The sequence below is a fragment of the Peromyscus leucopus genome, chromosome 7 (assembly GCF_004664715.2).
Source record: "Peromyscus leucopus breed LL Stock chromosome 7, UCI_PerLeu_2.1, whole genome shotgun sequence".
Lineage (NCBI taxonomy): Eukaryota > Metazoa > Chordata > Mammalia > Rodentia > Cricetidae > Peromyscus > Peromyscus leucopus.
The window spans coordinates 116595517-116608526 of record NC_051069.1 but is presented as its reverse complement, the minus strand read 5'-3'; the positions used below and the strand labels follow the sequence as shown (position 1 = coordinate 116608526).

Genomic DNA, 13010 nt, shown 5'->3' with positions numbered 1-13010 from the left:
CCATAAAGTCTCAACACAGAAATGTTTAAACTCTATTTACGACCCCAGACAAGGGAAAAGGAAGATGACAGTACTTCAAGATCAGAATAAATACACAGCTGTGTGTAGTAGCCCCTGAAAGTTGTTCAAACTGGGGAAACATACCTTCTTTCCTGCCAGCTTTATCCGTGGAGTGAAACTGTTACAAAAGAGCTGGCTTTTGGACGTGTAGAAACTGTAAAAAAAAAAAAGTCAATCTATAATTTATTTATTTTTATGTGCATTTGGGCCTATATGTATGTCTGTGAGAGAGTGTTGGATCCACTGAAACTGGAGTTATATACGGTTGTTGAGTTGCTGTGTGGGTGCTGAGAACTGAACCTAGGTCCTCCGGAAGAGCAACCAATATTCTTAACTGCTGAGGCATCTCTATAGTAACACATTTGGGGGGGGGGGTTCAAGACACAATTTCTCTGTAGCCCTGGCTGTCCTCAAACTCAGATCTGCCTACCTCTGCCTCCTAAGTGCAGGAATTAAAGGTGTGCTCGACTACGCCTGGCTTCTTTAATCTAAACCTTAAGACAAACGGCAATCCCAAGTAAGATCAGCTCGCCTATGCATAGCTTTGTTTTACGTTCACAAATCTTCCCAATTCTGGCCAGTGAGATGGCTCAGCAGGTAAAAGCACTGTGCAAACCTGACAGTGTGATCTCTGGCAACCTATGGCGGAAGGAGAGAATCAGTTTCCAAAAGCGCACACACACACACACACACACACACACACACACACCATATACGCACATACATAAAGTAGTAATAAAGTCAAGAACTGTCATAAAAGCTTTTAATCATAGCACTCTGGAGGCAGAGGCAGATGGATCTCTACGAATTAAAAGGCCAGCCTATCTACATAGCAAGTTCTCAGCCAGCCAAGCTACATAGTCAGACATTTTCTCAAACAATAATAATAGTAATAGTAGAAAGTTTAAGTTCCAACTTCAACATCAGCAATGATTTCAACTGTTGCTCTGGCCTTTTCTCCTCATACACCACATGCTCCCTGTCTAGTATGCACTGTCCTGACTGCTAACCAGATCAGAATCTTCTATTTCAGGAACAAAATTCCTTTATATCAGAATATTTTCATCCTGATGTTTGGTATAATGTTAGGTCCACAGGAAGTTCTAAATATTTACTCACTGGTTGACACTTAACAAAACAAAATAAAACAAACAAACAAAAACAGGACAAAAGTTAGTGCTCAAGAAAAGATGGCAAAAACCATTAAATCCCAATCCCTCTAAAAATAATCTTAATACAACCAAGTCATAAACCTATGTTAACTGAAGACCAGCCTCACCCAAGTGCTGAATGAACACACAGAAGCTGTTCTGCCTTTCCATTCTTCAGGGACCATGAGCCTTCTTGAGAAAACCCAGTCATAATCTTGCAAATAATGTTTGGGACATTGCCCTAATTCTATCTTCTAGAAAATCTCTGACTATAAACAAATAAAATTAAAAACAAAGTCAGGTGTGGTGGCACACGCTTTTTTTTTTTTTTTTAACACTTGGGAAGCAGAGGAAGGTGGATCTCTGTGAGTTCAAGGTCAGTCTGGTCTATGTGGCCAGCCACAGTTACAAGTGAGAACCTGCCTCAAAAAAACAAAACAACAGGAGCTGGAGAGACAGCTCAGTGATTAAGAGCACTGGCTGCTCTTCCAGAGGTCCTGAGTTCAATTCCCAGCACCCACATGGTGGCTCACAACCATCTATAGTGGGATCTCATGCCCTGTTCTGGCGTGCATAAATAAATAAATAAAAACAGAACAAAAGCAGCAGCATCTGCAGATAAGGGACAGGCCATGGGAACAATCCTATGGAACACTAAGTACATAAGAACACAAGAGTGTCACCTGTACCTGCCACTGGACCTGGAGTCCAGCCAACCCCTGGGATTTTGTTTCTCCCAGTGGAGAAAGGAGAGAACTAAGTAGAAGCTGCTCTTTTCTTCCCAGACATGGAGAGTAAAGGATATGAGTGAAAACCCGGCATGGTGACAGATTCAAGCACGTGGAAGGCTGAGGCAGGAGTGTGCTGTGAGTTTTAGGTCGGCCTCGCAAGACTTGTCCCAAGAAAAGAGAAATGGCTAAGGAGACACCTTTGTCATACAAGCATGAGGGCCTGGGTTCAATGTCCAGAACCCAAGTGAAAAAGCCAGGCTCAGTGCTGTGCACTTGAAGTCCCAGCACAGGGAAAAGGGAGACAGATCCCTGTGGCTTACTGGCTGGCCAGCCTAGCCAATGGGAATGCTCCTGAAAAAAGACATACCAGGTTGACATCTGCCCTCCAAAGTGTGTACAAGAACCTCCTAGCCACGGTCAATAATGTACCTTAGAGACACGGGAGACTGACTCGAAGGGCTGGGCGGTGGTGGCACACGCCTTTAATCCCAGCACTCAAGCCGAAGAGCCAGGAGGATCTCTGTGAGTTCAAGGCCAGCCTGGTCTACAGAGCAAGATCCAGGACAGGCACCAAAACTACACAGAGAAACCCTGTCTCAAAAAATGAAAAATATAAAAAAATTAAAAAAAGACTGACTCTAAGACAACAATGTTATCACAGGGTATGGTGCCTTTAATCTCAGCACCAGGGAAGCAGAGGAAGCTCTAGACCAGCCAGGGCTCTGTAGAGAGACCCTGCCGAGATACACACACACACACACACACACACACACACACACACACAGAGAGAGAGAGAGAGAGAGAGAGAATATGCACAATGTATCAAATAAACTTACTTGCCTTGTATTTCCCATGTAATCAAACTTTACAAGCTACACTATAAATTATGTGCTATTCCTTGCCCCTGACCCATAAATAATGCATGCGTATATGTGTATTATGGTAATAAATGCTGCAAACAGCATAAATAGGTTGAAAGCAACCTTACAAAACATGAATATCCACCAAAAGTGTTGAAGACAACATACAGATATTGCTTAATAGCTTTTGTTTGCTTGTTATCTGTGTCAGTGACATCATCCCTTATAAAATTCTAGTAAGATTTCTATAAAGTATCTCTCATTCCTTCTCCATGTGATGTGTTCTGTGCTGTTTAATAAAAGGGAAAGAAAGGGCCTTTGTTAGGGACACAAAGAAACACACACAATGAGATTCACAAGACAGCATTCAAGCAGGGACAGATTCAGGCTCATACAACAGACCAAGAGAAAAATACAAAAGACACAGGGAGAGAAGTAGAGAATTCAAATCTGGGCTCAATCTTGGTCAAATTATACCAAGTGAAAGTGCTTTTTAATTTATTTTTCTTAATGCAAGAGTGACACATTTTGGGTATTCTGAGGCTATTATTAATAATGTGTTCAAACTGACACATGTGCACTAATACAAACACACACATGCAAACACATCACAGAGATGAGTTATAAAGTAATGTGAGACAGAAAAATGGATTTCTATGAAGTTGAATCATGAAATTGCTATTTTCATGAATCTTATATCACAATCTTCTTTATTAGCAAGGCTCACAATGAAATGTGAAAAACAGGTCTCAGTCCCTCCAAATTCTCAGATTTAAAAATCCTTCACATATGGTTCCATCTGGCATCATAATGGCACCAGAAAACCAATGTAGGATGAAAAAATAAAGTAGTAATTTGGGAATCTTCTAAGTTACTATAAAGTAAAATTTGAGAAAAATGCAGAACTTTAATTGGAATTCATGTATTTCTATATATTCTATAGTTACTTTTTACATTTCCTGAACTAAACTCAAAACCATGAGCTATGGTAAATTAATGGTGATTTTTAACTGGTGAGTGTATTTAAATGTGTATTGAAGAGTTACAAACACAGGGTCAGCGAGACGGCTCAGCAGCTGAAGGTTGTAACTTGCTGTTGTAACTGGGCTGGCAGAAATGAAGATATTCTAAAGAGACACTTACGTCTCTCAGTCTATGAGATGGAAACAATGGACTTAAAGAAATGAGAATTCTCCAAAAATTTCATGATGGAGAAGGAAAGGCTGCCAACCAGTGTGGGACTGGTCCCCTGGAAAGAAATTTCAAACAGTTGTGACAATCTGTCAAACCAGCTTCCAGGATGAGCTGAAAGCCCAGGTGATGGTGGGTCAGTGGTGGGCAGAACCACACCTTGACTAGCACTGCTTAGGTGTGCATATCCTTGGTCCTCTATTTAAATTCTGATCTCACTTCAAGACCTTGAAAACACAGTTCAGGGGTCTGCTGAATCTCTTTGTCCATTTTCCCAATGCTACTACATTGAATCAACCTTTTTCTGCTTTCTGTTTTTCTTTTTCCCCTCTGAGCCAAAGACCAAAACAGGGGCTGGGCAGATGGCTCAGGGAGTAATAGCCTTGGCTACTTTCCCAAAGAACCCAGGTTGGATTCCCAGTTCCCACATGATAGCTCACAACCTGTAACTCCAGTTTCAGGGGACCCAATGCCCTTTTCTGACTTCTGGGGACACAAGGCAAGCATGTGGAGCACACACACACAGGCAAAAGACCCAGATAAAGTTTTTTGTTTTGTTTAGTTTTTAAGTATGATATCTGTGCTGGACGTGATGGCTCAGAGCTTTAATACTAACATTGCTGAGGCAGAACTACCAACAGTTTGAGGCTAGCGTGACTACACAGCAAGACCCTGTCTCAAAAAAAAAAAGCACAATTTTTTTTGCTTTTTTTTTTTGAGACAGGGTTTCTCTGTTTAACAGTCCTGGAACTCAATCTGTAGACCAGGCTGGCCTCGAACTCACAGATATCTGCCTGGCTCTGCCTCCTGTACTAGGATTAAAGGCATGTACCACCACTGCCCAGCTTACAATTTTCATAAAAACCATGGGTTCTGAGAGAAGTAAGGGACCTTCATTGAACAGGATAATTGCAATGGAACCACATTATCTTTACAGAGATGGCTAAACAAGCAATCCTTGCTGATTTCTGGTTCTTCACTTATGAATATAGGTGACCAACAACAATCCCTGTACCAATAGGAACACAGCTTGTGACAAAGATAAGACACATACACAAGGCTAACATCTGTATTTGTAATGAGTTTCCAAGCTGAGCTCTGGTATATATTTGCAGCTTGAATACTGTAGAAGCCAGGACCAGCAAGATTCCTCAGTGTTAGGTAAAGGTGCTGGCAACAAGCCTGATGACCTGAGTTGGATCCCCAGGAACTACATGGTGGGAGGAAGGAGAGAACCAAACCTTACAAACTGTCCTCTGACCTCCACAAGTGTGCCACGGAATGAGCAGACTTACACACATGCACACAGAAAAATAAATAAATCAGTATAATAATAAATTTTTTAAAAAATATGCTATAGAAGGTTCTATTGATCTACAGCCATAAGCCAAGCAGTCTGCCCCTCACGGAGCCCAGCCCATGACAAACAACACAAAGAATAGAAAGCACCAAAGAAAAAGTATCTACTGGCCTTTGAGAAGGAGTAGAGGAGAGGGATTGGAGCTGGGCCTTGAAGGAAAAGCAGACAGGCAGAGAGGCCCTCTATCTTAAAAAAAGAAAAGAAAAGGCCCAGACCTGAGGTAAGTTGAGTGTCTGCCACCCACAGCGAGAAAGGGAAACAGCGGCAGGAGACAACTACACTAGGCCTTGTCAAGCTCATCAAACACGTATAGAGCAGTGGGTTAAAGACCATGTCTCCATATCCCAAGAACTCTGGCATATCACGCCTTCCCTGTGATGGCAGAGAAGAACACTAATACCTTCTTTACTTCTGAGACTCAAACTAAGAATATAAAAACTATCTTGTTACTCAGAAATAAAATGAAAAATAAAAAGAAAGAAGAAAGTAATGGTTTAAAGAAGTGATTCTCAGGCCTAGGACAGAGATATGCAGAGCAATTGCCTACTATACACAAAGCCCTAGGTGCGGGCTGGAGAGAGAGTTCAATGGTTAAGAGGACTTGAGTTTGGTCCCTAGCACCCACACCAGGCAGGTCTCAACTACCTGTAATTCTAGCTCCAGATGATCCAACACTTTTGTCTGGTCTTTGTGTGCGCCCATATACAAATGGCATATTGCATACACAGAAATAAAAGTAAGTATTAAAGCAACAACAACAACAACAATAAAAAACAAAACAAAACAAGCCCTTGGTACACAACTCCCAGTACAACCAACTAGCCAAGAAATAAATAAATAAGTAAATAAGGCAAGTTTGGTTGGCTCACAATATGATCTTAGCATTCAGGAGACTGAGGCAGGTCTGCCATGAGTTTGAGGCCAGGCCACACAGAGAGACTATCTCAAAACAAACAAAACAACCAATGTAAAGAGCCAATACCAAGGAAACCATTCAAAACATTCATCTTCCACTTTCAATGACACTCACCTGTGGTTTATCCAGTGAGGAATATTATAATCATCACCCAGCCGAGAATCCCTCGGAACACTCCGGTTGTGTAGCTGCAAAGAAAAAAAGCCAAAGCACAAATAAGCTAGAAAACAAACTGGCTATGAACTGCTCCAATTTGTCTATTTTTAATTATTCTTCACCTGGTCTTTCAGAAGGAAATCTAAATTCTATTACCTTGAATAATGGCACAGCATGTAAAGGCTGCTCTCCCATGCACACTAAGTCCACACCAATTCCTAAAAAGGGAAGGACAGAGAAAGGCAGGTCAGGACAACAGCAGAGGTAAGTATTCCAGTCTGGTAATAATACTGAGCGTGGGATGAGGCAAAGCTGACTTGCTGTGCTGCAGTTTATAAACTCATCACTGCTACCTACACAGGACAGAAATACATGCATTTTCTGTTTCCTCTAATGTGCTTTAGGTTGGACACTGATTACCCAGAAGATCTATAAAAACAGAAGCAAGGCCTCCACTACTCCATTCTAGTGACATCCCTGATCACCTTGCAAAGACGACAATGAAAACTTAATAACCTAAGACGACAATGAAAACTCCCTAGTTCTAGGATAAGGGAGGGTATTAACACAGGGGGACAATGGAAACCAAGGACTGTTACCGTTATCAATCATACGCTGCTTGGTCAAGATCATGAGTAGACGATCCACTTCAAAGACACCCACCCCAGGCGTGATCACCACAGACATCTGCCCAGTTCGGTCAAAGTTTCGGTTGATGTAGTGCTTGTCAAACACTTTAAAGAAAACAAAAATCCCCCCTGTGATGATGTCACAGCTTTTCAGAAACCAGCCACAGGCAAGCATCTCTGCTTTCAGAGAACTCCGAACACATTCCAATCATACCAACTGGCTCATTCTGACCGAATTTTACCAAGTCATACATGCTTGCCTTTCCCTTCTGCTTTAGCAATGTCTTGAAATAAGACACTCACCTCACTCTTTATAAATCACCCTCACTAGTACCCAATAGCTGCCCATACAGCCTTAAGTGCTCAATTTTTATGTCAAAAACTTACATCATCCATCAAAGAGTCTATACTGAAAGCTCCAAGAATCAAGTACGGTACTTCATATTTATTATTGTGTGCACACTCAAGTGCCACAGTGCACATTAGAAGTCAGAGGGCCACTTGTGGGAGTTTGCTCTCTTTCCACCGTGTGGAGTCCAAGGGACTGAACTGAGGTCATCAGGGTGAGAGACAAGCACCTTTGTCCACTGATCATCTTGCCAGCCCTCAAATATCAATTTAAGACAACATTTATGAAAATAGATCAAGAGCCTTTCAAGACTTATAAATTTAAGTAACTGTTATGCCTGAACTAATCATTGCTATGAAAAATCCTTGAAATTCAAATATGATAAAAAAAAAGAGCAGTAATTCTGTACTCTAGAATTCCCTAGAATCTGGATACAGACTGATGGGACAGCGACAGGGTGAAGTGAAAACACCAGCACTTCCGCTGCCAGTCAATGGCTACCTGGAGCTGGGCCTATCATAGTTTTCCCACTGCAAAGTAGAATTCCACAAAGAGCAGAGACAGGGTCACTGGGGATAGAATATGGCTTCAGGAATTCCTCCCGCTGCGTTTCTCAGAGCCACCAAGGTCTCCACCTTCCCTGAAAAGGGCTGCCTGAATCTTTCCGTCCAATTTCTACAAGCCTTAGGAAGAAATCCCACCACAGTAACTGGCTCTTCTTACTGATGATCTGATGGTAGGTACCCTGTGTTTACTTAGCATACCTTCTCCACTTGAATTCTAAGAATACAGTACTTTTTGTGGTTTTGTTTTTAATTTTTTATTACATTGTGTGTGTGTGTGTGTGTGTGTGTGTGTGTAGGTGCGTGAGTGCCACTGTCTGCCTATAGGGATCAGAGGACAATTTGCAGGGTTGTTTGTCTTGTTCTAAAATCTCAGGGACCAAACCAGGTCCTCAACTTGGTGTCAGGCACCTTTACCCACCAAACCATTTTGTTGACCCTGTTTTTTGTTTTTGATAGACAGAGTCTCTCTAATAGCTCACTTTCTCTATATCCCTCGTGCTTATGATTCTTCTACCTCAGGCACCACACTCAAGAACATATGTGTTTTCTTTTAAAAAGCAGAACCTAAAATAAAAAAATGTACCTAAAATCAGCTGAGGGGCAATGTGAGAAATAAAAACATAGTTTGTAGTAAAACAAGCAGCCAGGCAAGAGTCCTGCCAGCTCCTTACCACAAGAGGTCAACAAGAAAACTAAGCTGATTCCCCAACAGAAGGCCCATGAGCCAAAGAGCAGTCAATACGACCATCCAATTAGAATGCACTACTTTGAGTTAATTTGAAGTTAGATGGGAAGAAGACTTCCAGCTCTGGGGCTTTGGACATCAGCAATGAGCTGCCTATGGCCACATGGGAAGCAAGAGGTCGGCTTACCGTGTTCTCACTCACCATTGAAAGACAAGTTGATGGCCTCTAGGTAGTTTCCTTGTGCTGAGGTAGAATTGTCTCCTTGAGGAAAGCCCCCTGAAGCAAAAGATACAAGGCAAGGAAAAACATTTCATGAAAGATGAACTCTTCAAAACTAACAGGAAGGTGCCAGATTGGGGAGTGGGTGTGGGGCATGCCTTTAATCCCAAGACTCAGGAGGCAGAGGTGAGTGGATCTCTGAGTTCCAGGCCTCCTGGTCTACAGAGCAAATTCTAGGACAGCCAGGGCTACACAGAGAAACCATGTCTATAGACCCCCACCCCCCAAAAAAATGCAATAAAGAAAAAGAAAAACCAGGAAGACATCTGGCTCCGTTCTACCCCCTCACACTGTGTTAGGGACATTGCAGGAACTGGCAGCATATGCAGGGAACAACCCGATCCAACAGAAAATAAAGACCTGACCGGAAGCAGGAACGATCTACAGCAATACAAAGGAATGGAGCCTCCATCCCACACGTCACTTCCCCACTGCACCTCTGACACACGGATGCAGTACCTGCCTGTTCCAGTCGCACCAACACTGGATATTGAATGAAGAGTTTTTTAATGGTCACAAGGAGCGATGTCCACTCTTCCCTTCTCTCATTCTGAGCCACCACTCTGAAAGGAATATTGTCATGAAAGAGAAATCAAGCACCTACTACATACATGTTATCAGGTTCATTACAAAGTTTCAAGGGAGGAGGAAAATGTGGTTAATAAGAAGTAATAAGCAGGGGATAAAGGGATGAACATGTCTACAATTCAAGGACTGAGGACTAAGGAAGACCCATAAGTTCAAGGTTAGGCTGGTAAACATAGTGAGTTTCAGACAAGCCAGGGTTATTTGATCAAAAATAAAACAATAAGCTAGGTGTGGTGTCACAAGCTTTTGATCTTAGCACTCTGGAGGCAGAGGCAGAAGAAACTCTGTGAATTCTGGGCTAGACTGGTCTATATAGAGAATTCCAGGCCAGCCAGGGCTACAGAGAAAGACCCTGTCTCAAAATAAAAAATAAACAAAGATTGCTCATCAGGTTAAAGGCACATGCCACAGATCCTGATATGAGAGTTCATCTCAGGGAACCACAAGGTAGAAAGAGAGAACAGACACTCACAAGCTGTCCTCTGACAAGCAGTGTTCCCTTGAGTACCTGCATACACACCATAAATAAATCAGTAAATTAGGGCTGGAGAGATGGCTCAGTGGTTAAGAGCACTGGCCAATCTTCCAGAGGACCCAGGTTCAATTCCCAGCACCCATATAGCAGCTCACAATTGTCTGCAACTCCAGTTCCAGGGGATCTGACACTCTCACACAGACAGACATGCAAGCAAAACATCAATGCACATAAAATAAGTATTTATAATCTTAAAAATAAAAATAAAGCCAGCCATGATTGGCACATGCCTTTAATCCTAGCACTTAAGAGGTATAGGCAGGTGGATCTCTGTGAGTTCTAGTCCAACCTGATCTACAGTGTGAGTTCCAGGACAGTCAGGGATACACAGAGAAACCCTGTCTCGAAAAAACAAACAACAGCAACAAACTATGTATGTGGGAGTTTATATATGTATCTGTGTGAGTATGTGTTCATGTGCATGTGGAGTCTAGAAGTTGACATGGTGTCTTCCTTGGTTTCTTTCCACCTTATTCTTTGAGACAGGGTCTTTCATTGAACTTGGAGCTTGCTGAATGGGCTAGACTGGCTAGCCAATGAGCTCAAGAATTCACCTGTCTGTTGTTCCTCAACACTGGGGTTATGTTAGACCCAGCCATTGTCTGGCTTTTCCATCAGTACTGGGAACCCAGACTTAGGTTCTCATGATTGGTTGGTGGCTTTTGTCTGTTGGGTTGAATGGTGGGTACACAGAGGCTTTATTAATCTATCCTATTCTGTAGTATCATTCTGTATGTGATGTGTGTGTGTGTTGTGTTCACATCTGTGCATGCAGTTTCTGAACATGCTCCTGAAGAGGCTAAAAATCAAGGTCAGGTATGTTCCTCAAGCATCTTCCCCCTTATTTTTATTTTTTACATTATCATCATCATCATCACTACTTTTTTTCCCAACTGAGTTTATATGTAATCTGGGCTGTTCTAGAACTCACTCTGTAGGCCAAGTTGGCCTCAAACTCAGAGAGATCCACCTCCCTCTACCTCTTAAGTGCTAGGATTAAAGGTGTGCCACCACCACCTCGGCCACAGATAAGTTATTTTAGCACATTATTAAGGAACTCTGAAATGTACCAGATAACTGGATAATATCAGTCACTGCTAATTTTGTTAAATGACATTATGGTTTTATATAAAATGATCTTATTTTGCATATGAATAAAATATTATAAGAGTTATAATTTAAAGTAAAATCCAGCCAAAAGTAGAGAAAGCAAATATGGCAAAATATAAGCTACAAATTCAGACACTGGACATCCAGGGTTCTTATATTACCTATTCACTTAGTATTACTTTTGAAGGCTAACATACTTTACAATAAAAAAAAAATCTGGAAGCTGTGATGGTTCACACCAATAACCCCAGCACCTTGTAGGCAAAAACAAGGAATGCTATAAGTTCAAATCTAGCCTGGCCTATACAGTGAGTTCCAACTAACCAAAGCTGAATAGTGAGACTGTTCAAAACAGCAAAAACAAATAAAAATTCTGAACACAATGTAGTATCCTATATCCGATAATTTTAAAAGTACAAGAATGGAAAATTGGTGAAATCAAAAAAATTTTTTTAAGTTAGAAAGAAACAACCAATAAATAAGTTAAAGACACAGCAAAGCACCAAAACATACTTGTAAAAGTCCTCATAGAATCTCCCTTTGTGATCCTGTTGAATTGAAGCTCGGTTTATTTCAGGAAATTCATCTGAAATACAGAAAATTCAGTATACAGATTATATTGGAAAGAGATTTTTACAGTGTTGTTGAATTTCTCTTTTGAGTTGAAGATCACACAAAAAGAAGCCAGGCGTGGTGGCACACGCCTTTAATCTCAGCACTCGGGAGGCAGAGGCAGGCAGATCTGAGTTCACAGATCTGAGTTCGAGGACAGCCTGATCTAAACAGTGAGTTCCAGAACAGCCAGAGCTACATAATGAGACTTTGTCTCAAAAAAAAAAACAGTAAGTAAATAAATAAATAATAGGTAAAGCTAATTGGGTATCAATTACGTGGGTTCTAGGTGGTGTCCCGGCGCAGCCATCTTACACACATTAAGATGTAGTAGTTTCCATTTTATTTGGGCCCCTAGCAAAGATGGGAAAGACAAACGGTGCAAAAGCAAAGAGGAAAATGAATTGCTGGAGATGAAGGTAACGGACCCAACAGAGAAAATCAAAAGAAGCTGGGTAGAGGGTTGTGTGCTGGCACTCCGGCTACTTAGGAGCCTTAGGAAAGAGTTTGCTTGAAGCCAGGAGTTCAGGGCCAGCCTGAAAAACTATAAAAAAAAAAAGACACTGTCTATCAAAAGTTAAAAAAATCTAGCTGGGCTTAACAGTGCACACCTCCCAGCACTTGGGAGGCAGATGCAGGAAGATCTCTGTGAGCTCGAGGCTAGCTAGCCTGGTTACACACTGAGTCCCAGGACAGTTGGAATATAGCAAGACCTTGTCTTGAAGGGAACAAAACAAAACAAAAACTAACTAACTAAATAATTACAAATAAAAATTTTAAAATGTAATCAGAATATACTGTATGAAAAAAAATATCAAAATTTTTTAAATTCTCAAAAAAAAAATATATATATATATATGAGAAAAATTTACTCACCAATAGATTTTGCATCATAAAAAGTTCTGGAAAATAGGACCACAGTCACTTCATGACTACAGTTCTTCTCCTAGGCATGAACACAGAAAAAGTAGGTACAAGTTTATTTCATTTACTTCACTATGAAGCAACCCATGGATATATGCACTCCTAAGAGGCTCAGTGGCTGTGCACAGTGTTAGAGAGCTTCATGCGATTGCAGGTGTTAATACTGTGATCCACCCACCCCTTGGCGCCACCCCAGAGTCCTGATGTAAAAACCTCATTCTAAGGAAAAACTCCTCCCCTTCCTCTCTCCTCTGCTTTTCCTCCCACAAGGTGCGCATCCTTGACCTTGACCTCTCTTTCCTGTCTT

General features: G+C 41.5%; 1 protein-coding gene across 14 annotated transcripts in view; it reads right to left on the bottom strand.

The window, feature by feature from the left end:
• Positions 1-13010, bottom strand: part of Depdc5 (DEP domain containing 5, GATOR1 subcomplex subunit) — a 127106-nt gene that overhangs the window by 88270 nt on the left and 25826 nt on the right. For all 14 annotated transcript variants that reach the window (XR_005092068.1, XM_037208150.1, XM_037208153.1 and 11 more), the window contains 8 exons: positions 12656-12725; positions 11681-11753; positions 9394-9497; positions 8857-8931; positions 7025-7159; positions 6582-6643; positions 6384-6457; positions 145-214 (listed from right to left, as the gene is read on the bottom strand). Coding sequence is in view for 13 of the 14 variants with exons in the window: in XM_037208150.1 (XP_037064045.1) it covers positions 145-214; positions 6384-6457; positions 6582-6643; positions 7025-7159; positions 8857-8931; positions 9394-9497; positions 11681-11753; positions 12656-12725 (663 nt within the window). In the remaining variant the exon portion in view is untranslated. The remainder of the gene's footprint in view (positions 1-144; positions 215-6383; positions 6458-6581; positions 6644-7024; positions 7160-8856; positions 8932-9393; positions 9498-11680; positions 11754-12655; positions 12726-13010) is intronic.